At 64.1% G+C, this 26,847-nt stretch overlaps 1 protein-coding gene across 2 annotated transcripts in view; it reads right to left on the reverse strand.

Moving 5' to 3' along the window:
- Positions 1-3,554: 3,554 nt before the first annotated feature.
- Positions 3,555-26,847, reverse strand: part of GNG7 (G protein subunit gamma 7) — a 113,899-nt gene continuing 90,606 nt past the window's right edge. For both annotated transcript variants that reach the window (XM_032359067.1, XM_032359073.1), the window contains 2 exons: positions 9,103-9,219; positions 3,555-6,526 (listed from right to left, as the gene is read on the reverse strand). In XM_032359067.1, the coding sequence (XP_032214958.1) occupies positions 6,401-6,526; positions 9,103-9,183 (207 nt within the window). In that variant the 5' untranslated portion in view covers positions 9,184-9,219 and the 3' untranslated portion in view covers positions 3,555-6,400. The remainder of the gene's footprint in view (positions 6,527-9,102; positions 9,220-26,847) is intronic.

A 26,847-nucleotide genomic window follows, 5' to 3' on the forward strand; every position in this document is an offset into this window, starting at 1 on the left:
GGATAAAGCAATCGTTGAAGAAAACATTCGGTCGCTATTTGCAAAGCGACGGCAGTCTTTCAACCCCGTCCGTCTGTGCCTCCCCGTCCTCCTGCTCTTGGGGAGACCATCAAAGCCCAGAAGAGGCTCTGAGGTCATTTTCGGAGATGCACACAGACATCGCTAAGACGTGATCCCGAGTTCAAGATTAGCCTCTTAATTTCATAAATAAAATGTCCGTTGGCTTTGAACGGGGCACAGGATTTCTTTCCCTCTGGAGCCGAGGTTTTGTGAAGTAGAATCGGGAGCATCGTGTCTTTTTCTCGAGAAGTTGGTTGGGGATACAAGAAGGGTTGGAGGCCGTGGCCAGGCGCTTTCCGGAGCTCCAGGACTGGGAGGGGGGCTGGCCGTGCCCGGGGGTCCTGCGCGTCCCTGGGGCCCGAGCTCGGGAGCGCTGGCGCGTGGTCCAACACGCTCCTAGCACCATCTTGAAATTCTTCATTTTGAACCAAATCATTCAGCTGGCCCCACTGAGAGGCTTCGTGACTCCGAATCTGCCGTCTTTCCCGTCATGGGCTGGACGTGGTACCGGTGCTCGTGGAGCGACCACGCCGAGTATCGTTGTGAACTGGCTGCCTCTGTGGTCGGCGCTGGGTTTCTGGCTCTGACTGTGTCCAGCTCCAGCCTCTCGCCGGTCTCCCTGGGCTTAGGGACTCCAACCTCCCTCCTTTCTGCTGCGCAGACCCGGTCACTGGATGTAGGGCCCAGGGCCCAATCCAGCCCTGGCTCCTCTGCAAATGGCCTATTTCCAAAAAAGGGCATGTTCGGAGGCGGGGGGCTCGGGGGGGGGCAGGGCTTGAATATAGAGTTTGTGGGGGACACAGTTCCGCCCACCATGGTAGCCTAGCTGGAGCCCCTCTCCAAAGCCTTTCCTGACCCGCCGTCCCCCCCCAACCCCCGCTGGAGCCCCGTCCCCTCCTTTGTGCCGTGATAACGCGTGGGTCCACTGGCCTCACTCTGGACCCCGGGACTGTAGTGAGTGAATCAGTGACATGAGCTTGCTGGGAACACACGGAGATGTTTCCGCAGCCCCGCACAATCATCTAGAAGAATCTGCCGCACTGGGTTGACCAGTGTCCCTTCCCCAAATTTCTGCCCACCTGGAACCCTGCCGTTTGACTGTCCTTGGAGATGTTCGTTAGGATGCGGTCCTGCTGGAGTGGGGGGGCCTGCACCCAGGGGCTGGGGTCCCTCCAGGAAGAGGGACTCCGGGAGACACACGGGGACTGGTGGCCACAAGGTGGAGATAGGAGGTGATGCTTCCAGCCTAGAGACCCCAAGGACCACCAAGAGCCCCCGGAGCTGCAGGAGGTGGGGAGGGTCCTCCCTGGAGCCTCCCGAGGTCGAGAGTGTAAATCCTGTGGTTCGAGCCACCCGGGGCCTGGTCCTTTGCCACAGCGGCCCCCCGAAGCCCTGGCACCCACTCTCTCTGGGCAGGAGGGGCCCCCGATGGGAGTGTGCAGGCCCGAGGCTCAGAAACAGGCAGGTTTTGGGGTGCCTGTGCGGGTCACCCGTGGCTTCCTCCTGAACTGCCTCACTCTCCCCCCCCCCCAAACAAAGGGGTGTTTGCGAGCCTGACGGCGGGAAATAAGCCCAGTGAAGACCAGAAGCCCGTGGCGGGGGCCTCCGCTCCCGGTGGGGGCTCAGTGTGGCCTCTGGCCCTCTTTCTACCTTTTCGGAGGCGCAGTGCACCGTGTCTGTGTCCTGCGGGGTCGCGTCCCTGCCCTAAGGTCGCCTGTGTTCACTCCCTCGTGCTTCCGCCCTTCCCCGGCCCCCCGATCCGTTCGCGGTCTCGTGGTGGTGCCTCTTCCAGAAGCTCCCAGGGCTGGGGTCCTCGCGCGCGGCCCTCTCACCCTGGCCTCTGCCGCGTGACTCCTGCTCCTCATGGCTTCGGGGACGCCGCTGGGGGGCCTGTGAGGCCGCCACACCCCGGGGAGCCCAGCCCACCCCCCCATCTGCAGGTGTTTGACTCCGTGTCCCTGCAGGACTCCTGACCCCCCGGGCTCTGGGGAGGGGGGTGTGCGCGTCCTCGGGTCCCGCTCCTGAGCCGGCGGTCGGTGCCCTGGCCTCCCAGGATGCCCTCATGTGCCCGGGGGCCCCAGGCAGGCTGCCGGGCCACTGGCCTGGGGGCAGCAGGTCCCTAACCTGCTGAGTGGATTCGGGGCACGAACGGCTCCCGCGTGTTCTGCAGCCGCCGTGGAACACCCGGGAGGCTTCGGGTTTGGGGTGTTATGACAGAGGCAGCGCTGAACACCCCCGGGGCCTTCTGTGGACGCGTGCCGCATCCCTCTCAGGTGCGGGCCCGGAGCAGAGCCGCCAGGCCTCGTCCCGGGCTGGCCCTCGCCTGTCGCCGCCAGCAGCCGCTCTGAGGCCAGGCCGCCCGCACACCGGCCCCGTCCTGCAGCCACCCCACCCCCCGTCTCCAGAACTCTCCATCCCCCCACACGGAGACTCTGTCCCCACGAAGCACGGGCTCCCCACGCCCCACCCCTGCCCCGGCTCCCACCCCCTCCTCTGTCCGTGTGGACGGGACTCCTCTGGGCCCTCCTGGGAATGGGGACCTGCGGGACGGTCCTTCTGGGTCTGGCCGCTCTCGCTGGGGCTGGATCGTGTTCCCACGTGGGGACGGGCCGTGCCGTGTGTGCCCTTCATCGGCTAGTGGCCCCTTCCCCGTGCTGTGAGCGGCTGCTGTGGGCGCCACACGTGGGAATGGTGCATCGGGGGCAAGTCTTGTGTTTGGGTTTTTGAACTCATTTCGATCTTATGCTCTGGGACGCAAAGAGGATAATTTTTATGAAGCTGGATCTGTAAATGTTCTACACAAAGTTCTCTGCCGGGAGGTCAGCATCTTTCGTGGACAGATTTGTTACTAAACTTGAACTCTCCCCACAGTCCGGTGTGAGTCGGGACCACCACCCACTCGCCTTCTCCCCTGGGGTCTCTGGGGGCCGAGCGTGGCCGCTGGGTGGACTGGACGGTGGGGGCACCGGGCCTGGGGCACTCCGAGCTCTCAGGAGAGCGAGGCACTTTCCCGACGAGGGCGGCCCATGCTAGACGGAGGCCACCCCGAGCCGGGGGCACAGGGCTCAGGCGTGCTGAACCTCACGCAGGGCAGCCTGAAGTTTTCGTTTTAAATTTATTTGAGAGAGAGAACGAGCAGGAAGCAGGAGCAGAGGGAGAGAGAGAGGAGGAAGCAGGCTCCCCGCCGAGCAGAGAGCCCGATGCGGGGCTCCATCCCAGGACCCCGAGAGCATGACCTGAGCCGGAGGCAGACACTTCATAACGGAGCCCCCAGGAGCCCCCCTCTGAGGTTTTCTCGCTGCAAACTGGAAGGCCCATGGAGGCTGAGGGCCACCTTGTGGGGCTGCCTGAAGCCACGTTCCATCCACGCACCCCCTCCTAGCGGCAAGGGGTGCACGCGTGGGGGGCAGCCCGTCGACCGTGCCCGGCCCGCCCTCCCGCCCGACCCCAGCCCCCACAGGCAGCGGCACAGAGAGAGGACCAGGGAGCCTTGGTGCCGGGGATCAGTCAGTCTGTATTAACGATTCCACACAACATTAAAACACTGCAAGAAAGTGGGTGTGGTGCACCAGGATTTTTTTTTCCCTTTTAAAAAAAAAAAAAAAAAATCAGAAATAAAAGCCACTGAATATCCCAAAGGAGATGGGGTAGAACCTGCTAGAGCCACGGACGGCTTCTGCAAACCAGAACCGGTCTTTGCAACGTTTGGCAATGGTTTCCACGGACCGAGAAGGAAGCGGGCCAGGGCCCGACGTATGGCTGCTTCTCCGGGGACTCCGTGGCAGGCTGGCTTTTTGTAGGTGTTCTTGGAGGACCAGCGCGACCTTTGGTGGCCTCACCTTGGCCGGGAAACTGCCCCTGGTCCCTCGCCCTCGGGGCAGGCTGACGGCCTTTCCCGGCCCCCCGCGCTCAGTGGGGCCGTGCAGAGCCGGGGGAGCTGCCCGGAGGCCCAGCGCTCGGACACGGACGCCGGCGTCGCAGGCAGGACGCACCTTGTGCCGCCCGCGGTCCACATCCCCCAGGCCAGGGGTCACGCCCCCAGTCACTTAAATCTTGGCCTGGGGGTCACCTGTGGGGAAGGGTGCACATTCTAGCTCCTTCCTGGTGTGGGGGAGGGGAGGGGAGGCGCCCCACTGCCAGCCCCCTGGGGACCCCCAGACTCGGTGTGTTGGGGACGGTGCCCTTCACTCCCCCCTATGACGCGGGTCTCCCCCAGGCCCGTGGCGCCAGCTCCGCCGGCTCCGGCTGACGCCGGGCACATGATGTGTTCCTGCGGGACGTGGCCAGGGAAGGCTTGGGCGCTCGAGGTCTACACTAGGGACACGGAGACGTCCTCTAGAAGGAGAACAGGAGCTGGAAGGACCCCCACGGTGGGGACGGCCGCCTCCCGGGGTTCAGGTCCCGGGCGGCCCCTGGGGGAGGCAGCTGGGCGGGTGTGGTGGCCGGGGCTGGGGGCGTGCCTGTCCTCACCCTCTCTGGGGCTGGTTTACCCCCACCCCTCAGCCCCGGGGGCTCTGACTTGAGTTGGGGTTCACTCCAGGGCTGGGGGTGCCGCTGGCTGTGGGGCTCCCTGACTCTGTTCAACCGCACCTGGGCCGCGGGCTGGGGACACGCGGTGAGGCTGAGCGGGACAAGGCCGGTAGGGAGGGGTGGGCTGAGACCAGGGCCTCCCGTCCTCGCTGGGGACCCGCGGCCCGAGGACCAGCCCGGAGTGCTGGGAACGCAGGGGAAGGACGGGCTCCAGGGATTAAGGCTTTCACAGAAGGGGCCCGGACAGGCTTTGCTCGGCCAACCGCCTCCCCGGTCTGGTGTCTCGGGGCGGATCCCTGGGGCCCTGGCCTCCCCGCCGCGGACAGCTTCTGCTCTGTCTCCTTGCTCAGCTGGGGATGGTAGGCGGCTGGCTTCCGCCCAGTGAAAGGCGGCCAGGGCATCGGGCCCTCGCAGCTCCCCCGTCCAACGGCAGGTTTGGAGACACTGGGCTCCCCCAAACCCCTGGTGCTCCCGGACCGGCCGGAGAGAGCTGGGAGCCGGGGAGCAAGGCTGGACCCTATAGCCTGCGCCCTGGGGAGCCAGCCCGCATGGGGACATGTCCCCCCCATCCCCAAACCTTAGCGCTGCTGGGGTCTGGGCCTTGGCACTTGCAGGGCTGGGGGGTGGGGAGCAGGAGCCTTGAGGTCGGCACGAGGCCCTGGCCCCGGCCTGTAAGGGGAGGACCCTCCTGGGGGCGGTATGCAGGGGTGCAAGGGTGGGGCAGGTGGGGGACGGGTGTGCTCGGGCCCTCCCTCCGCCTCCTGCTCCTGGAACCGTCCAGGTCGTCACAGGGGCCAAGCGACTGAAGAAAAGTCGCGGAAGGGCAGGCGAGCGGGTTAGGCATCTTACCCCCGGGGCCCACGGCTGCTTCCGGGACCAGACGCCTTCTGACCTGCGAGGCAGGTCCTCCCCAGGCCGCCCTCCCGTCTGCAAAGTGGCCACGGCCACAGGCAAAAGCGGAAAGCACAACAGAACACAACACGGCTGCCCAGAAGGGCCGAGCACGGACGGTTCGCGCTGCCCACCTCGCCGCGGGCGCTCAAAACGGGCCGCGACGCAGGCAGCCGCTCCCGGGAGCCAGGCAGGGGCCTGGAGACCCGCCTCCCTGAGGGCTGGGGTCCCCGCGAAGGGCTGGGGGCCACGGCGGGGCTGTCGGGGGCCACGTGCCACACCGATGCCACGCCGGAGCCACGGCGCAGGGGGACATGAGGCCACGCGGGGCGCGCTGCACGGACAGAGCCCCCCTCCCGGCCCCTACCATCTGGGGGTGCCTTCCCCGTGACGCGGAGCTGCGGGCTCTGGGCTCAGCGGAGAGGAGACGCGGTTCCCGAGCCGTGCGCGGGGCCCTGCGTGCACCCCTGACCTGGGGCGGCTCGGGGAGAAGCAGCGCAAATGCAGCAGCGTCGCCGGGTGCCCGTGTTTCCACAAATGGACAATGGTGCGAGGGTCGCCACGCGCCGGGTGTCCGGGGCCACCGCCAGGTCCCCTGTCTCCTTCCCCCACCCGGCCCGGCCACTACCCCGATGGCGGCCCAGAGCCTCCGGACGCCGTCAACGTGTCACTCGGGCATTTCTGCGGCTCCCCACGGGCCGCGGCTCCCCGGCGTCTCCCCACGGGGCCCGGACAGGACAGCGCTGCTGAGCTTGAAGCTCCAGCTAGACCCGGAGGACGCATTTTGCCGCGTCCATGGTGGCGGCTGCTTGCCTCTCTTGGGGACTGAGCGTTTTGGGACTGGAGATGGCTCGCTTGCCGGCGCAGGGATGGACGCCCGAGCCGAGGGAGCCGGAGGGAGGGACTCCCGGAGACGCGGCTACAGGATAATACAAGGCTTCTTGTCCTTAAAGGGGTTCTCGGAGGCGGGGACTCCCACCAGCAGGGGGTCGCTCCGGGCGTGCTGCTCACAGTAGCTCATGAGCTCCGACGAGGCTTTGGACACCTGCACGTGGGCACAAGGACCAGAGAGGACAGGTCAGACGGGCTGCCCCGCGCATGTCCACTGCAGCCGAGGCGGGAACAGCCCAGCGTCCACCCACTGGGACAGATACACCCGGCCTGTCCACCCACACACGGGAGCATCCCCGGCCCCAGCAGGAGCGAGGCCCCCATGTGTTGCCCCAAGGACGGACGACGCGCAGGCCAGACACAGGAGGCCACACGGCGTGTGAGTCCAGCGTCTGACACATCCCGACCAGGCTCCTCTCCGGACGGGACGGAGGCTCGTGGGGGCTGGGGAGGGGACTGTTGATGGGGACGGGCTCCTTTTGGGGAGATGGAATGTTCTGGAACAGGGTGAGGCAGGCAGTGGTTGCACAAATGAGTGTGTTATCACCGCAGGCAAGAGAGAGACGGAGCCCTCTTTAGGACTCAGACCAAGACTCCATTCCCACCCAAGACAGGAGGGCAGAGGAGGAGTCATCCCAGCATCGGAGGGACCCCAACACCAATTCCTGGGCCTTCCTTTGCTGGGCCCTGAGCTGGCTGGGGGCAGTGACCTGGGCGAGGGAGCTGACACCTGGGGCACTTGCCTCAGGGTCCCCAGAAGAGGAGGGGGCAGGTGCAGAGAGGGCCACTCAGACCCTGGGAAAGCTGATGGGGGAAAGGGGTGCTTCGTCACAGCAGCGGGCACAGCCCAGCCCTGCACCCCACCTTCTAGGGTGCGCATCTGGGGCTGTGGTGGGCACCGTCCCACTCCACTCTCCGTAGCAGTGCTGGGGGCTGGGCACTGGGGTTCAGGGATCCGGGGCCCCTGGGTCTCCTCCCTGTGGTGGGAACGGTCAGGGGAGCCTGCTTCCCCACGTGCCAGGAGCGGGGGTGACCGGGGAGAACCGGCGGGAGTGAGGACTCTCCTCGGGCTCTGTGGTCTGGGGCCCTGCACCCCTGAAAGCCAGGGCTGCCCAACCTCGTCCCCAGGGCTGCCCCGTCTGCAGGCTGGTCTCGAGGTTCATCCTGGGGACACTCCTACCCACAGAACCTGACAATTGCCACTGTCCCGAGCCCGCAGGCACTCCCAGGGCCGCCGCCGCGGATGAGCTTGGTTTCTAGAGCTGTATTTGGAAAGCAACCCTCCAAAACGACAAAAATAGCCTCCGGACCCTGGAAATAACCGATGCGGTGGCTCAGGCGTGTGGCCCCCCGCTCACGCCCCCGCGTCAACAGGAAAGCTCTGCCCAGAGGGCCGGGCCCCCCATGCCCGCCTCGCTGCCCCTTGCCAGGCCCTGGCCCTGCCGGCTTTTCAGATGCGCCCATGTTTGTGGTTCTGGTCGCCGGTTTGGGGATGGAAAGCCTTAGGCGGGGCCGCAGTGGGAGGGTGGGTCCCGTCCTCTCCCTCTTCCGCGTTCAAGGGCGGCAGGACTCCTCCAGCACATCAAACGGGCCGGAATGAATCGCGCTCTCCGCCAGCAAACCGCGGCAACCGCGGCTTTCAAGCCTTTCTCTTTCTTCAGCCAGAAGGAATGCTTTGAATGCTCAGGGCTCTGGAACGTTCAGACCCTCCCGGGAGCTGCCTCCCCAACCCGGGGGGCTGCGGGAGCCCCCCACCCCACCCGCGGGGCTGACAGGCAGGTGTCAGTCAGTCTGGGGCTGGGCCGCCGCTGCTGAACTTCCGCGGCAGCAGGACGTTCACTCAGTAGAGTGGCAGGTGCGCAGAGAATCCGTCTGAACAGCCCCGCGCCGCCGATGTCCGGTTTCACGTGTCCACTTGGCCAGGTCAGAGGGCCCGAGTGGAGATGTCACTGGGAAGGTCATTCTTATAGGAGATTAACATGTAAATGGGTTGACACAGAGTAGGGAGACGAGGCCTCAACGTGGGTGGGCCACGTGCCATCAGTTGAAGGCCTCCAGAGGTGACAAAGTCTGCCTCCAGGTGGCCCTGGGGACTTGAGCGGCTGTGTCAACCCTGGCCTGGATCTCCGGTCTGCCCTGCAGATTTTGGACTTGCCGGCCCCCCCGGTCTGTGAGCCAGTTCCTTAAAAAACCCCTGGCTCTCTCAACACCTGTCCTCCTGGCCTGTGCCCTCGGGTGTGATGAAAAGGCACCGTCTTTCTCCCGGGAGAGGCCACACCCGGGCCGCCGGCCCTTTTTGGAAAGACTGAGTCTGCAGAGCTGGGGCCCAACTAGAACGAGCTCTGGTGTGGGTCTCTAGTCCCTGAAGGGTTAAGTGTCTGTGAGCAGGAACTGCTTGTCCTTTTTCTTTTTTTAGCATAAAAAGCAAACACACTTATTTCAAAAAATCCAAACAACGCAGAAGTGAAGAAGCCGGCACGGAGCCCAGGGTCCTCCCTTCTCTGGGCCGCGGCTCTTGAGGGAAGGACCCCCGGGTCTGGGGGTGGGCTCAGCCTTGCCTCGGGCTCCCCCCGCACAGGCTTTGTATCAGTTGGGTCTTTCCACTGAGGAAACGGAGGCTCAGAGAGGTTGTGGGGGGCCCGAGGCCGCCCAGCTCGGGGAAAGGCAGTGCCCGCTCTGGGGCAGGGCCCCCAGGGGTCTCCCCGCCCTCCACCCATCCGCCCAGCTCACCTTGATGCGCTCGATGCCGGCTTCGATGCGCAGCTGCTCCACCAGCTTCCGGGCCTGGGCTACGTTGTTAGTGGCTGACATCGTGGGCCATCAGCGCCGGCCCCGCTGTCCAGAGAGCTGCCGGGGGGAGCAGACGGATGTCAGCTGGCTCGTGAAGCCCCGGCCCCGTGGCCAGAGGATGCTCCCCCCAACCCAGAAGCCTCCACCTGAGCCCCCGTGCCCATGTCCCCGGGGTGGGGCGGTGGGAGGCCCAGCCGAGGCGTCTCCATGGCCCCCCTGTGCTAGTGGGGTAAATGCTCCCCAGATGGGACCATCAAGCCTTTCAGGGCCGTCGACCAAACCCCAGCACTGACACGGGGGTGACTCAGAATGAGCGACTCATGGGGCACGTTCTGTGATCCCTGCCCTGCTCCGTGCCCCGCAGCACCACTGGCCCCGGGCAGGGTCACGGTCTGGGGGCATCCCAGGCACATCTTGGGCCCCCACCCTTCGATGCCATGACGTCCCAGTTGTGACAGCCACAGATGTGTCCGGACACGGCCCCGGGGGGCTCAGGACCGGCTCTGGACCACGGCAGGTCCCCCAGGAGGCCCCGTGTGCTGTGGGTCCCGGGTCTGGCTCCCTGTCCTTCATCCCGAGGCTCGTTTGCCCGGAGGATGGCCCGCCCTGTCAGAACCCCGCTGAGCGCAGCTGGGCGCAGGGGGAGGCCCGTGGCTCCTGTCTGCGAGGGTCCCTGCCTCCGACTTCCCTCGTCAGGCCCGGCCGTGACCGGGGCCCCCACAGGAGGCCGCCGGGGCGGGAGCGCGGGCTCCTGCTTCCCGCACGGGAGAGGCTTCTGGGGGCGGGAGGGGGGATCCATGTCATCCGTCGACAAGGGAGCCCACTTGGTTTGGCGGGGTTTCCCCGAGCTTTCTGTTGTCCCGGAGAGGCCAGGACAAACGCCACAGACTAGGATGCTGAGCCCAGCAGGAATCCGTTCTCCCACATTCTGCAGCTCAGAGGGCTGAGGTCCAGGCGGGGGCAGGGCTGGGCGCCCCCCTCGAGGGTCTGGGGAGGCTCTTCCTCGAGCGGCTGGTGCGGCCACACCACTCGACCTCTGCCTGGTCGACCTCTGCCTCACGTGACCTTCTCACCGGGACACCCTCAGCCGTGACCTGCTCTTCCTAACTACCTGCATCTGTAAAGACCCATTCTGAGGTTCTGGTGGACGTGAGTTTGGGGGGACGCTATTCACCCCGCGATGCCTTCCTTGAGGGTGGCTCACAGCCCCCACTCGCAGCGGGTAAGCGACTGCGGAGAAACCCTCTTCTCGACCCCGAGCAGCCCTTCTGTGAATTCTCCGAGGGCTGCTGCTCAGCAATGGGGGTGCCTACGGCTTCGATGACCAGGTGGCACCCAGCGGTGCTCGCACCCCCACAGCTTCAGGAAGCGGCTGTCACGTCTCAGGGGTTCGGGGCCGGTCGGGGGCCTCCCCACTGCTCGCCCAGCGAGAAGACCAACCTTTTGCTGCACCAATGATTCCGGCTTTGCTCGTGTTTGAGGGTGACCGATTTTCCTTCCCGAGTATTTTTATGGATCTATTTTTTCATGACTTTAAAATCTGGAGGTGCCCGTTGACTCCCACGCAGCGGCAGGGAATGACAGATCCCTGTGCCCGGTTCCCCAATGACGACGTCTTACAAAACCACAAGGCACAGGGACGCAGGCACAGAGGACACGGGCGTCCCTCCGCGCCCCGTCCCCCGCACCCCCCGGCCCTGGCGACCACCCATGTGGTTTCCTTCTCCAAACTTCTGTCATTTCAGGAACGGTGTGTAAGTGGAACCGTACGACCATAACCTTCCCGGACTGGCTTTCCCCGACGGGATCACCGTCGGGCACCCAGGAGAGGCACCCAGACTGCCGTGCGCATGGCTAGCTCCCTGCAGAGCGGCGGTCCCCCGGGGCGGATGCAGCTCACCTGCAGAAGGTCAAGGTCCCCCGCCCAGAGCCGCGGCAGCCCCGCGGTTCGCCGGCAGAAGGTCAGTCTGGCCCAGTTCCCGTTTTGGGCCCTCACGATGCAGCTGCCCCAAATTGTGCGCAGACTTCTGCGCAAACCCAAGGGGTTGTCTCTGAGATAAACGCTGAGGGATGGAACTTCGGGTTCAATTTTCAGAGAAGACGCCAAGCTGTCTTCCAGAGTGGCCGGGCCACCCACCCGCGTTCACACCAGCACCGGACGAGCGGCGTTCGCTAAGTTTCGTAATTCAGCTGTGCACCCTTTCCCCGTTGCTTGGGCGGCGAAGATGCGACGTTCCCCGCAGTCTTCCTCTGGGGGCTCTGGCAGAGCGGTTCCGACGGCTGCGCGCGTCCTCCAAGGACACCGGGCCGAGCGCGACGGGATCTCGGGATCCCACGACCGGGGGGCTCCTGGTACGGGGGCGGGGCTGGATCCTGCTCAACCCCCACCATGCCTGGGACGCCCCGCCCCCCACCGCCCCGGCACGACCCGCTCGGTGTCTTCAGCGTCCAGGCTGAGGAGGCTCCCGGGGGACCCGCACGGGTGTCTGTGCAGACACAGGGCCCAAGGTCAGGAGTCGGGGGAGACACTGGGCCAGGAACGAGCAGCAGCCTGTGTCTGTCACGACGCAGCGGGCACGGTCTGCTCGGGGTCGCCGGAGCCAGGGGGCCGCACACAAGTAAAGGCAGCTTTCAGCCTCCGTCCCTCTGTCCGTCCCCGTGTCCGTCCCCGTGTCCGTCCCCCTGTCCGTCCCTCTGTCTGTCCCCCTGTCCATCCCTCTGTCCGTCCCTCTGTCCGTCCCCCTGTCCGTCCCCCTGTCCGTCCCTCTGTCCGTCCTTCTCCACCCCCCCCTCCGGTTTAATTTATTTATTTAAGTCGTCCCTACACCCACTGTGGGGCTTGAACTCATGGCTCTGAGATCAAGAGTCCCGCGCTCTTCGACTGAGCCGGCCAGGTGACCCAGATTTCAGATTTTCAAAACACTTTCTACTTAGCAATAATAATAATAATAAAAAAGGGCCACTGATACACACAATACCTTGGGGGGGGGTCTCCAGGCAGTTAGACTGAGTGAAAAAAGCCAATCCCCAAAGGTCACGGGACGTGCGGTTCCATTTTCAGAACGGATCTCAGATGACAGAACTGTCGGGACGGGGGACAGTTTCACGGTCCGGGGCGGGTGGTGGGCCTGGGAAGGAGGGGCTCCTTGTGGCCCTGGAAACGTGGACTCCTTGAAGGGGGCAGGAGGCTCACGGCCCGCACGTGTGACAACCTTGCACAGTTCCACACACACGCACACACGCGGGACCGCAGCAACAGAGTAAGGCAGTGGACGGTGTCGTGTGGACGTTCTGGTTGTGATACCGGCCGTACGTCCACAGGAGGCTACCGTTGCAGAAACTGAGCGAGTGACACGTGGACCGTCTCTGATTTGTTACAACTGTGTGTGAATCCAAAGTGACCTCCGCAGAAGTCTCAGGAGAAAGACCCCTCCACGCCGCCTGGCTCCCTGCCCCTTCCGGCAGACATCCAGCCCCCTTCTGGGCCAGAAAAGGCCTGAGTGTGTCTGTTCTGGGAGCACAGAGCCCACGTGTGGGTTTCCAGAAGGCTCTGATTCAGCAGAGAGCTTCAAAGCAGCCACAAAACATCCAGCTCAGGGAAAACGGCCCTTGGTTGGGCTTACAAATACCTAAATTACTCAGCGCTAAATATAGACGCGTTGGGATAAGAAACGGGCTGGCCCCGTGGCGTGTTTTCCTTGGAAGGCCCGGGACGCCTGCTGGGCATCCACACTCAGAAGCGTCCACCGGGATCCCAGGACCCCCGCACCCCTGAGGCCACCCCAGCCTGGCCTGCCTCTGAAGCACGGAGCCCCGCAGTGTGGCTGGCTTCCTGTTCCACACACGTCCCGAAAGGCTCCCTCTGGGATGGCAGGGGATGTGCACGCCCACGAGTGTGTGCATGCATGTGCGTGTGCGGTGGGTGTGCGTGTATGTGAGCGTGCACACGCGTGTCCAGGTACAGACGTGTGTGCATGTGCACCGCACCCGTGCATGTGTGCCCGAGTGTGCTGAGACGCGGGGACCAGACGCTGGTTGCGTCACCGCCGTGCACGCGGCAGACTCAGCCTTGTCCTGGCGGGGGTCATAGCCCGTCACTGACTCACGGCCCAGCCGTAGCCCCGACACAACAGGCGGAGGCGCTGAGTCAGCCCCGGCACATTCCTCGCTCGGTGCTAGTCCACAAGCAGCACATGACGGCGCCCAACCTGGCCGGACCTGCTCGGGCCCTGGGGGACAGGAGGGAGTGGGCCAGGGGACAGGAGGGTGCCCGGCGCGGGGACAGGAGGGCGCGGGCTGGGCTGTCTGTCCTGGCCCTGACTCCCGGTCCTGCCCCTGCAAGGTGCCCAGGGCACAGCTCGGGGGACGCCCCACCCCTGCTGGGAAGCCATGCCGAGCCTAGGGGCTCCTGCGTGAGACTCTCCCGTGGGCGTGTGTGACAGGAAGGACAGCGGAGGCCTCCCGCCCTGGGGTACATTGGGAGGCTGCGGCATCACGATGGGGGGGCACCCCTGGAAGGAACAGATCTGCCCTTACACAGCAGGCTCCAGTGCACACAGGGTCAAACAAGTCATGGGGAGGGGCAGCGTGTCTTCCACGGTGGGCTGCGGACGCGGCCACATGGGGAAACAGAGCGGCGTCTGACGGGGCGTCCCTGACCCCACCCCTCCGTGCCAGGAGCACCCCCGGTCCAGAGGGCCGCAGACACCCCCAGACGTCGTCCCGTGTCCCCAGGGAGCTGAGCCGGCCTGGCATGGGAACCACTGACCGGCCTTGTCCTTCCTTGTCGGGAAGGAAATACGCACAGATCCGTGAAGCTGTCCCGGGTGCTTAACCTCAGTCACGGACAAGTTAGGTTCTAGCACTGAAGCAACGGAAAGAACAGAGAAGGCAGCAGCTCTGATCTTCTGGAGACGGGCAGAACTTCACGACAAGTGCTAACCGGACTGGAAACCAAGGCCACCACCAACCCGGCCAAGGCCACGGCAACGCGGAAGCTGACGGGCTGCCCCGTAAGGCGTTAATCACACGCGGGCCGGGCCCCCCGGAGGTGCAGCACAAGAACTCACGGAAGCAATTCAGGTAAGAAGTGATTTAACCGATAAAACCCGAAATGAAGGGGCGCCTGGGTGGCTCAGTGGGTTGAGCCTCTGCCTTCGGCTCAGGTCATGGTCTCAGGGTCCTGGGATCGAGCCCCGCATCGGGCTCTCTGCTTGGCGGGGGGTCTGCTTCTCCCCCTCTCTCTGCCTCTCTGCCTGCTTGTGATCTCTGTCTGTCAAATAAATAAATAAAATCTTAAAAAAAGGATACGCATGGGTAAAGGCAGATAGGGAACCTCAGAGTGACAATTTTAAGTAGGCTCCGTGCTCGACGCGGGACTCGAACTCATGACCCCGCGATGGCAAGTCCCGCACTCCACCCTCCGAGCCCGCCGGGCGCCCCCGAGGGACAATTTCGTCAGCAATTATTCTCATGACGTCCTTCAGTGAAGGGTGTCCGTGCAGGGACAATCTGCATACAGGGAAATTTGTCCTTTTGGGCACACAGTCGACGAGGTTTCACACACATCCCGTCAGGCAGCCGACACCACCCTCCAGATCCAGACTCTGTCCCCCTGGGACGTGCCCTGTGCTGCTGCGTTTGCAGCCAGCCCCTGCAGCCTCGGCCCAGGAGTCTGCAAACACAGGCCCTCGAGCCGGTCTGGTCTTGCTCCCTTGGCCGATGGCCTGGTGGGTCGCCGTGTCGTGGGGCCCGCGGGCCCGAGGCTCCTGTTCGGGGCTGTGTAGTCGCCCACAGCCCATCCGGGACACAGCGGGGCCTGTTGGCCCTTTCGCCAACCGGGCCACGTCAGGGCGCAGGAGACCGTGAAGAATGCCGCGACGCGCTCGTGCCCAGGGTCCGTGGAGCCCGCGCTCCCGGTCCCCCTGGGGGACGCCCGGGCGTGGGACTTCCAGCTGCACCGGCAGGTGTCAGTTTAACTTTACAAGTTAAATATTTTCCAAGCAGTTTCCAAAGTCACTGCACTCGTTTGCACTTTGAAATAATCCGACAGGGATTGCAAAAATAGTATAGCCCCGTGTGCCCCTCTCCCCCGACGGTGACGTGTCCTACGCGACCACGGGACATCACGAGGTCGAGACGCCCGCTCAGGTGTCCCCAGACCTCCCGCGGCTCCTCTCTCTGCAGAACGGATTTCTGCCCCGGCCCTTCTCTCCGGGAGGGTCTGGCCCCCATCCCTGACCCAGTGTCCAGCCCCTTCCTCCCGAGCTCCTCAGGGAGCCGGGCCGCCCGCCAGCCTGCAGGCTGGCCCCGCGCTGCCGTGAGCCCCACGGGGCACACGAAGGTTGGAATAAATGTTTGCTGAGTGGGTGGATGGGCAGATGCACGTGAAGAAGTGCGACCGGTCTGGGCTCCGGTCTGCAAAGCTTCTCGTGTTCATCACTTCGTAAACACGCTCGGCCAGCAGCGGGGGGTGGGGTGGGGTGGGGGGGCAGAGTCTCTTCCCGTTCCGTGCTGTGGACCCCAGGGCCAGACTGTTCTCTGAGATCATTCCCCTGCCCGACCCGCTCAGCGCCAAGAGCACCCCCCACCCCCACTCTGACGGCTGCAGATGTCCCCAGACACTGCCCCATGTCCCCTGGGGCCAGGATCTAAGTCCTTTATGCAAAGAAACTGTAGCTAAGAGAGGCTCATTTGGGCAAAACATAAAGTTTCTCTGGGACTGAAATGTAATAAACGAAAATAGAAGCTTGTTTCAAAAACGGTTTAATTTTCTTAGCGTCCGACAACCTCCCGTGACGGCAAGTGACCCGGGACGAGCTGCCCCTTGAACTCACCAGCCACTTGCCAGGCAGTGAGGCCGCAGGTGCCGGGGAGGGGCAAAGCGGGTGCAGGAGCCCACAGACCTCGAAGCTGTGTGGCTGTGGGGAAGCTACCGCCCCTCTCTGAGCTCCAGCAAACTCTGCAGTGCTCAGAGTGTCAGGCCCTCCCCGGCCGGGCCTGGCACACCTCCAGGTCCCCAAGTTCCAGTGCCAAGGAACAGAGGTGCCCAGAGGCTGGCAGCCACGGAGGAGACCCTCTGGGAGGCACCTGTGCCAACTGCTAACTGTAAACACAGCTGCTAGAGATGGAAGCGAAGCCAGGGCGTCCCGCACAGCCCGTGCCCAGCAGAGGTGGCAGGGCCGGTTTGCTGCAAACTATTGAGAAATCCCGCTCCCCACGGGGCTGCTGTCCCGCGGTGGTCACGCCCCTCAGATGCCCGGGGGGCCCGGTAGGACAGGTGGGAGCGTGATCGGAGGCACTGGGGCCTCTGGGGACCCCCAGCCGCAAAGCCCTCCTGAGGAGCCCCCAGAGCTGTCAGGTCTCAGGGAGAAATGGGACTGATTTCCTGGCACCTCGTTCCAAGGACAAAGGCAGCCGCCAGCTCCTGAAGGTGCAACAGGCGTGTCTCGAAGTGGGTTCCCGGGCCAGCTCTGCCCTGACCTGGGTCTCAGCTTCCTCCACTGGGGAATAAGGCAGCTGCGAAAAGCTGAGAAGGGAGTCCCTGTTGGTCACCCACTGGTTCTAAGACCCAGATGATCCGCACTCCTGGCTTCTGCCGACCAAGTCCCTTGGACTTTGAGTAAAGTCCTCTGTCTGCCAATCCTGGCTTACACCACAGCGGGACGCCAACGTGGACAGGCTCGCCTGCTGAGGGCAACCAGGAAGTTGGAGAGAACCCAGGCGCATGGGCTCGAGGGCGCTGGAGGGTTATTAGCAAAGAATTTATAGCTACGGTCTGGGGGAGGAGGGAAGCCCGGGAGTCTGGCTTTTGGGGTCACTTTCCCAGGATGGAAGGTTTGCTAAGAGGCCGAGTGGTGCTTCCATCAGCTTGCAAGGCTGGCGATGCAGGGACTGACCTCTGGGGCCCTCCGAAGGGCGAGTGCTGGGCGAACTCCCCCGGTACAAACTGGGAAGAGCAGAGCAGTGTGGTCCAAGCAGGAGAAGAACTCGGACAGGGCGACGTGGGGCAACACGGCAGACGCCGCGTGGGGTCTTCTTGAACGCATGGCGGCATTTGACGAGACTGCGTTTTAGATGGAATTTAATTTTACTGTCACTTTTACCATGGATGTCATTACCTTAGCTTTTCCCCAAACAATCATGCAAAATGATGGGGTCCCCGTGATTATCACACACACAGAGGGATATGGGTACACCCTTAAAGCGACTGCAGCGGAAAGACACATAAACTCAGACCTCGAACCGAACGGAGGTGATCCCAGGTTTCGGGCAGCCCTAAACGCCGGGCATGAGTAAATGGACAGCTTCTCTGGTGGAAAACAACATCATCTTAGGATTCAAATGATCTCCACAAACAAGTCGGCAAGCGCAGTGTCTAACTCCCAACTAGTAATAACCAGGTGTACAAGGAGGTAAGAACCCACAAACAAAACCCAAGAGGAATAACAGGCAAGACGAACAGCTCACAGGGGCTCCGGACCCTGGAGCTGGCAGATGCTTTCCAGTAATTGTGTGAATTACGTCCAAGGAGATGAACAGGCGAGACTGGAATTTCAGCAGCCCTGGACCCTACAGAAGAACCGGCGACATAAGCGTAACGCCAACATCTAAAGCCCAAGAACTCAGTGGAGAGAATGGCATCGTGAAAGACAACGACGGAGAAAGTTGGTGAGCTGGAGGACAGTTCGGGGGAGAACACCCAGGACGAAGCACAGAGACGCAGAGGGGAAAGAAAGACCGAAGAGAAGGTAAGGGCAGAAGGAGTAACACGCGCACCAGGGGCCCGGGAAGGAGCAGGAGTCATCCCTGAAGTGCTAACAAGAGACCGTTTCTCCAAACTGAGGAGTCAACGAAATACGACTTTCAGCCACAGATTCAAGAGGTCCTAGAACCTCGGGCAGGATAAACGTCTTAGGCACTGACCGAGAAATAGCCAGGAAGCCGGCGAGAAGGTGCCCCCTGGTGAGTCGTCAGGGAGACACGAATGGACACTGGAACGGGCGGCCGCTTCCCGAGCACTCTGGGGGCGAAAGCGGAAGACTGGCAACTGTAAATACCGGGGACGGCGCGGAAGTGCTGGAAGTTTCACACGTTCCTGAAGGGCGTGTTCAACGGTACAGCCATTGGGGAATGGGTTGGCGGTTTCTTAACAGGTGAATGCCATGCCTCACCTGTGACCCAGCAATTCTGCTCTTAGGGACCTCCCCAAGACACACAGAAGCAGACGTCCAGCGAAGGACTCGTACGGGATGTTCACGTGTTGACTCACGGCAGCAGAGCTGGAAGGAGCGCGGACGTCGCCGACGGGACCGTGAGGAAGCAACCGGCGCTAATTCGTGCGGTGAAACAGGATGGCAGGACAGAAACAGCCCACGGCGGACAGCGGCCGCGCGTGTGAGGCTCGGAAGTGCTCAGCCCATCGGAAGCCAGACAGCGGAAACGCTCTACGTCCCGAGCGACGTGTTGGCGTTCACAGGTGTACGTTTGTCCAAACTCGCCCCGCTGTGTACTGAAGGTCTGTTCCTCTCGCTGACGGTGAATCACGCCTTAATAAAACCGGTTCATCACAGAGCAAGCAGGAAAACACACACCGCCGGGCGGAAAAGGACCAACAACTGGGCGGACCCCGGGAAGACCCCAGACCCGGTGAAGAGCGCGTTCAGGCCCTCAGGTGCAATACAGACGCTTCCAGACCCCCAGAACAGACAGCCTCCCCGGCAGACCTGCCTTGCTCCAGGGGACGTCAGAGAAACAGGAGCCCTGACGGGAGGGAGGGATGTGTGAACGAGAGAAAAACCCGGGGCAGGACTCGACGAAGTAGCTCGCGAGTTCTCCTGGGAAACGCGACAGGGAGCGGAAGCCCCCGGAAAGGCCCCGGCGCCCCTCGCCCGCTGCCAGCTCCCTTCCCCTCCAGCCAGGTTTTTAGCCGCTGTTCTGTACCTCGACCTTGAACGTTTTAGGGTGCCCCCTTGTGTTCTGCTATTCTGTTCCAGGGGTCACTTCTCTAGTGTGGAAGCTACACACACGCACTTGCGTCTGGCCCAGGGCGGGAGCGAGACACCCACTGAGTATTCTTCCTCCGCCGTCTGACCCCTGACCCCACTCCCTGGGTGTGGGTGCTGTGCGCCCGGGGCGGGGGGGGGGTCCGTGCTCCTGCCTGTCCCAAGGGCTGCCAGCTCCTTGGGCATGGGGTCCATGTCTTCCTCCAAAATACCCTCTGCTGTGGCCCCTGAATCACCCATCCAGGAGAAAGGGAGCTGGCAGCGGCTGAGGGGCACCGGGGCGGCGCATGGGGCCCCCTCGCTCCTGCTGGTGGCTGGGGGACGCTCTGGCACGTGTGCAGGGTCACGGTGCTTTGTTTTTTTTTTTAAAGATTTTATTTATTTATTGGACAGGCAGAGATCACAAGTAGGCGGAGAGGCAGGCAGAGAGAGAGGGGGAAGCAGGCTCCCCGCTGAGCAGAGAGCCCGATGTGGGACTCGATCCCAGGACCCTGAGATCATGACCTGAGCCGAAGGCAGAGGCTTAACCCCCTGAGCCACCCAGGTGCCCCTCCTTCACCAGTTTTCAAATTGGGTTGCTTGTCTTTTTGTTTTTGAGTTGTTGTAGGAGTTGTTTCTATATTGTGGAAAATTAAAAAAAAAGAATTTATTTATTTGCGAGAGGATAAGAGAGAGGGTTAAGCAGAGGCTTAACACACTGAGCCACCCAGGCGCCCCAGGGTCACGTTTTTAAGCAAACATTTTTTACAATGACAAGAAGGAAAAGCCAAGACCTCATCTTGCTGCTGTGGAAACCCAAGCCCGTGCTGTGTTCCTAATCAGAACTAAAGCCAATCAACGGCTTGCCAGACCTCCAGCACGACTGGGAGATTCGTGTTTCCGGAGGCTGGAAAATGTTTGCACCTTAATAACCTCCCCTAGACCACGCGGCTGGTGGAGGTCGGATCAGGGTTCGGATGCAATCCCCAGACTAGGACTCACGGGGAGACGAGCCCCAGGGGCTGCCCGGCCACACCCCGCCGCAGCCTGCTCCCCCTGCCTCCCCCTGTCCTGTCCCCCGCCGTGCCTGCTCCCCCTGCCCCCAGAGCCAAGCTCTTAGGTCCGGGCCAGAGGCCATGACTCCTCCATGGCCCCGTGTACTTGGGAGACTCCTTGGGGAGTAGGACCTACGGCGCTCCCAGGTCTGAGGCTCTACAGGTCGAGGTGCTCGGCACCTCGTCCGTTGTGGAAGGACAGGCCGCTGTCTGTGCTACAGAACACTGCAGATGTCGGGGGCCTGGGGTGCTGGGGGGCTCCGAGAGAACCCTGAGTAGGTGTTAATGACAAAATGTCTTAGCTTTTGCTTCCTGTCCAGCGGCGTGTAGGCGAAGCAGGGACTCTGAGTCCTGGGAATGTTTTCCCGCGGATGAGAGCGCGCTCCCCTGCCAGCTTCCCACAGCGCTGCCCGGGGGAGTTGGGGAAATCCCTGCGCTCCTTGGAAGGCCTGTCACCTCGGCACCCCAGGGAGGACCCCTGAGAGGGCTTCCCAGGATCGGATTTCTGTCTCCCCGGCTCCCCGACGCGGCTGGGTGGGCTGCGGCTTCCGTCTCGGTGAGTCAGACGGAGGAGCGGGTGCTCTGAGAGGTCACCGGGGCCCTGCGTCGCGCCAGGGTGCTCAGCGGGACTGCGTCTGGACCGCCCACAGGGGGACTCACGGCAAGCAGGGACCCGAGACCGCCCCCAACCACGAGGGTGCACAGGCCGGACCTCGGAGCGGTGGCGTGCAGAGCCAAGGTGCAGACGGGGTCCCGCGGGGCTCCCTGCCTTCCCGGCACACGCCCGGGCTGCGGTCCCCTCCAGGGAGCGGGTGCAGCCCCTCGGCTCAGCCCGGGTGCTGGCTCCGCCCTTGGAGGTGTTTTCCCGCGGCACAGGAAGCAAAGACAGCCAGACAAAAATGCCTGCGATCCCTCCGAATTCCGCACATAGCTCTCATAGCTGGGGAGGGCGCCACTCCCAGCCCGCTCCCGGAGCCCGCACCCCAGCGGCCCGGGCCGGCTCTTTACCAGAAGAGGAAGACTGTGATGCCAGTGGAGGCTTCTGAAAGTTGGCGGGCTGCGCTGCGTAGCAGGAAAAGAATGTGAAAAATGTGCCTGGCGGGGCAGCGGCAGGAGGGAAGGGCCTTCGGGGAGAGGCTCGCGCGGGCTCTGGGTCCTGGTGGCCTGAAGGACCCTTCCTGGCCCAACCCCCCAACCCTGTTTAAAAGGAGGGAGGTCTGGGCTGCGCAACCCTCCCGTGTCTCCCGCACAGACCCTCCTTCTGTGAGCAGCAGGGGCCGCTGACCTGGGACAAGATGCGTCAACAAGCCGGACCTCAGACAGGGAGGGCTCCCCAGCGAGTGCTCCCCCCAGGGCTGCCTCCGTCACGGCAGCTCTGGGCAGCCCTCCTCAGAGCCAGGGGCTGTGTGTGCCTGCTGGAGAGATGGAACAGGGTGGGGGGCACCCCTCCGCGACGGCCCCCAGTGACCATGCAGGAGCCCCGGGCCTTCAGTGTGGCTGGGACCCGAGCAGAAGACCCGGTCTCGCTCCGGGGAGAGGCCCTGCCCTGTGGCAGCTGCGGCTTCAAGAGAGGGAGATCGCCCTTGGCCGGCCTGATTCAATTAGGGGAGCCCTTAAAAGGAAAGAGAAACGATTGCCTTTTCAAGATTTTACTTATTTATTTGTGAGAAAGGGCGAGAGCTCACGTCGGGGGGAGCGGCAGGCAGAGTTCGAAGCAGGGAGCCCGATGTAGGACTCGGTCCCGGAGGCCTGGGATCGTGACCTCAGCCGAAGGCAGATGCTTCACGCACGGAGCCACCCAGACGTCCCAAGGAGGAGAAACGATCTGAAGCTTGAAAGGGATGTGGCGCAGAGAGATCTGTGTTGCCGGCTTCGAAGATGGAGAGCCTGGGGCAGGGCATGGGGGTGGCCGGGAGGAGCTGACAGCCAGCAGGGGCACAGGCCTGCATTCCGGAGCACTGTGAATGGGCACAGACGACCCCAAGCTCCGGAGGAGACATTCTGACCGGCCCGGTGACACCCCGCGCCGGGAAACCAGCCACACTGTGCTGGATCTCTGACTTTCCAGACCCGGGAGCCAGCTTGCTGGGGACAGTCTGTCACACAGCGCAGAGCCGGTCCAGAGGCCCGGGCGAGGCCGGAACAGGGTCCCCCGGCTGTGGGGCTGGCTTCCTTCTAGCACGCTCTGTGCACGACGTGGGCCGGGCCGGTCCCAGCGGGCACCTGCTACTGACCGCTGAGCGAGGACGCACGCTCGGCGGGCCGCGGTCGTGACTCCTGCCAGTCTTCTTCCCCGCCGGGAGACGCAGGCCCGGGGCGGCTTCCCACAGCGTCCGTCAGCGGCCCCAGCCTCCCGCGCGGCTCTGCTACACAGGGGCACGGGCGCGCCTTCTCTCATCCCCGGACGGCCAGGCCTGGAGCCAACCAGCTCGGAGAGCCCGGGGCGGGCGAGTCAGAGCCCCCGGAGGGCTGGCTGGGATGGGGTGGGGGCCTGTGGGGCTGCAGGGGCTGGGAGGGCGGGGGGCAGGCGGCGCAGTGACCCCTCGTCCTCGGGGAGAACTGAAACAGCTTTAAAGTCAGCTTTAAAACCTCCGGAACCAGCAATTTTACGGCTCACAGAGTTTCTGAACTTGTCTCTCCCGGGGACGGACAGGGAGACTCCCGCCCCTGCCAACCGCCACATGGGAAGAAAAAACCCAAACCCAGGAGACACGAACCTGCAACCGGATTCTGGGGGAAGCGGGGTGAGGGGGACGATGCCGGGAGGGAGCACGCAGCCCCCCGGCCCCGTGCCAGGACAGGGCTGTTCCCGGGCACACCGTGTGCGGAAGGAGGGACGGTACTGATGTCGACGAGGAAAGAAATCCCAAACCAAAACAGAGCGAGACAGAAGGGGGGAGACGGCGGCCACTGCCCTTGGGCAAGGCCCACGCGGCACGAGGTCTAGAACAGGGACCCCCAGCCAGACCTGACCGTGCCCCAAGGGGCCATGGGGCGGTGTCCGGGGACGGCTGTGGTCCTCATAGCGGGGGTGCTCCTGGCACCGAGGGGGTGGGGGCAGGGCTGCTGCTGACCCCCCACCCCAAGGGCTCGGGACGCCCCCGCAGAGTGACCTGCCCAGATTGTCGGCAGCGTCGGGGGCCGGGGGGAGGGACCCTGTGCGGGTCTCTGGAGAAACGTGCCCACAGAGAGGACAGCACGGTCTGGACATCAGGTGAGAAACTCGGAGGGAGGGGCAAGTGCCTCCAGGAGTCCCCAGATGCTGGGCTGGGGTCAGCCCCCCGGCCCGCAGCAGGGTCACGCCGCAGCGGGGATCTCCGAGAGTCCCGGGAGCCGTGTCGGCGTTTGCACTTCAGTACTGGGCAGACGCAGAGCCTCTCTGACCCCCGACCCCGGCCTCGGCCGCCCACCTCTGAGGCCCCTCTGAGGCTCCAAGCACTGGGTCCCCCCAGCCCTGCCCGCGGCCTCCAGCATCACGGTCACCCCCTGGTGTGGGGCGGGCCGGCCACGTGAGGGCCTCCTCTGAGCCTTTGCGCATCTGTGACCTTTCGGCGGGTAGGGGGCGGGGAAGCTGTGGCGGGATTCCGCTAGGTGGACGTTTCCCAAGAGAAGCCACGGACCCCTTGGAAAACAGCGTCTCATGACTGCCTGTCAGCCTGGTCCTTTTGTGTGTGGGCTACGTCGGTCCCCGGGGCAGCTATATTTAGAAAGGGCTGGGGACTCAGCAATGAATGAGTCCCCACATGCGAGGGGGCAACAGCGCTGCAGGGCACGCCGGTGTCGCCGGGGGCTGCGGGCGCCGAGCCCAAGAATGAGCCGGCTCGTGGGCGCGGGCGGTGACCAAGGCTGACGCTGTGGCTGGTGCGGGAGCAGAGGAGAAGGCTCCCTCTGTCACCGGCGGGTGACTGCAGTCATGTGAGGGTTTGCAAGCCGGGGGGCAGGGCCGGGACGCCGAGCGCTCCTGCTCTTGGCTTCCGAGCACTGAGGAAATGCCGTCACCCAGGCCCCGGGAGGGGCAGGAGGCCCGGGGAGGCGGGTAGGGCAGACCCAGCCTTCCCACCTTGGTTCAGGCGGGTCCTTCTCCCCGTGCGCCCGAAGAGCTCCTACGTCCCCAGCGAAGCCCTGGGAACGTCATCCCTCTGAGAAGGCGCACAGCCAGTCTGGCCCAGACCCCTTCTCGGGCTGTCCACAGCCCCGTGGACGTTCCGTGGGCCCTTTATGCGTCCCCTGTGGTCACTGTGACAAATGATCACCAACCTGGTGGCTTAAAGCCACACACACATACTATCTAACGATTTTGGAGAAATCGGACATGAGCCTCCCAGGGCTACAACCTGGCACGGGCAGGGCTGGTCCCTCCAGGGCCCCAGGGAGACCCGGCTCCTGCCCTTCCCTGCCCTTCCCTGCCCCACGGCCCCGCTCCGTCCTCCCCGCCAGCAGCGCGGGGTCTGCCCGTCTCTGAGACCCCCGCCCTCTGCCTCCTTCTTGTGACGACCTCGTGGGGATGCCGGGCCTCCCGGGAACCCAGGGTCACCCCCACCTTGGGGGCTGTGACTTGCTCCCCACTTCAATGCCCTCTGCCGTGGCAGACGTCATATTCACAGGTTCCAAGATGGGGGCTCCTGGGCACCTCAACTCCTCTCCGCTCTGCAGAAGAGGGCGGCCTGTCTAGGCACACGCGGAGGAGGACGGGCCTCGGACCTGGGCCGTCTGTGCCGGCCCCTTGCTCTTGGCCGCTGGGCCGCTGGCCAGCACAACGTGTCACACAGCATCTGTGAAGTCCCCGGGGATGTGCCTCCCCACCTCTTGCCGTGGCTGGGAAGTCCGGAACAAAGCAGACCCAGGGACCCTTCCTAAGCTGTCACGAGGGCATTTTCCACGTTAACAGTGAAGAACAGGGGCGAGCGGCCCTCCGAGAGTGAGACGGAAACTATGGGGCACGCAGGGTCTGCAGCAGGGTGTCACCGGGGTGACTCTGTCTGTGGTCATCCCAAGTGGGGGGCTCCTGGCGTGGAGGGGTGGGGCCAGGGACGCTGCTCAGCACCCCCAGTGCCCGGAAGGCCCTGCAGGGAGCACCCCACCCCCGGGCCGCTGTGCTGGCAAGGAGACCCCGGCCTGGGGATATTTGACCCCACAAGGCAGTTCTCCCATGAAATCTGTGTGCTGTGCTGGGCCCTCCGGAGTCACAGGAGGAGCGTGGCTCCCGGCACGTGTTCCCGCTGCACACCGCGCACCCTCGGTGTCCAGGCAGGCCGGCGCTCCGGAGGGGCCCCAGATGTCCACGCGGTGCAGACAGGAGGGCCTGGGGGGCCTCTCTCTGCACCGCAGCAAAGCACTGGGACGTCTGCGTGGAGCCCCCCTGCCCCGCTGAGTGCTAACCCACGCGGTCTGGATGGAAGCGTGACCCGGAACAGAGTAAAGGTACAGAGAAGCGAGAGGCCTCGGCCACGGGGCTGCTGGACCACAGGCTCATTGGGGGGTGGGGGTCACGGACCGGGAGCATGGAGCCACAGCAGGTCTGTGGTGCTAGGAGCGGGGTTTTGGTGTCGCGCAGGAAACCGTCCAGGGGGGACGACGCCACGGCAGCCCTGGGACCCAGAGACCAGAGGGAGGGACCGGAGGGCTGGGTGCCCACGGGTGGCCGCGGCTGGCCGTGGGGTGCCGGGTGCCAGCGCCGGGTTTGTGGGAAACCTCTTCTGGGAGTGAGTTAATCTCCACTCCCAATGGCCTCTGCCCCAAGATGAGGTTTCGATGACCCGTGCGGAATTTCTAACAATGAGATCAAGTGTCTGGTTCTGCTCACGCTGACATCCCCTTTCTCAACCGTCCAAATTCCATGACGCCTTTTCTTGTTACTGTAGGAAGGCAGCCAAGCCCGGGGCCGCCCGGGCCGTGCCGAGTCTCCTGGGACTCCGGCTGGAAGGGGCACCCTGGCTGCCGCGGGCAGGGTCTCCGCAGGACCCCGGACCGACGGCGCGCAGCACGTGGAGAACGCCCAGGATGCGGGAGTGTGACCTCGCGGGATCTGCGGGGGACCTCTGCACGGCGGCCGGCGGGTTCTCCCGTGGAGACTCCTGACGTCGGCCCCGCCCCCACCCCCGCGAGCTCTTCCTTGCTGGCGTGGCCAGGTACGGCTATGTGTAGGAAGCCCAGGATGGACGGAGCAGTGGATGAGCCCCGGGAGCCGACGACAGCCCTGGTGACGGGCAGCAGGCACCCCAGCACACAGCCCCACAGCTGCAGGGGAATGAGCTCGCCGGCACCCCGGGGGCCTCAGGGGCAGGGTCTCCCCGTCTCCAGTGAGGCTGCAAGCTGACACCTGCACGGCGGGCCCGGGGGACCCGGGCAGACAACGCCGTCGGGCTGCACCCAGATTCCTGACCCCCAGACACCGCGGGAGAACACACGGTGGAGACGGGGTCATCTGTCCCGCAGCGTCACTAACCAGGACAGCGGAGGGGTGACTAGAGATCCCAGAGACAATGCAGGCCTGCAGGAGGCGGCGGGAAGACAGCCGATGTGCCTGCCAGGACGTCCCCCGACTCGTCCCAGGATGTCACGCCAACTGCGCCTTCTGCTCCTAAAACGGACCTACCTGACTACACAAATACCTACATAGAATACAGGAAGAACGCGACATAATCGTA

The sequence above is a fragment of the Mustela erminea genome, chromosome 1 (genome assembly GCF_009829155.1).
Source record: "Mustela erminea isolate mMusErm1 chromosome 1, mMusErm1.Pri, whole genome shotgun sequence".
NCBI lineage: Eukaryota > Metazoa > Chordata > Mammalia > Carnivora > Mustelidae > Mustela > Mustela erminea.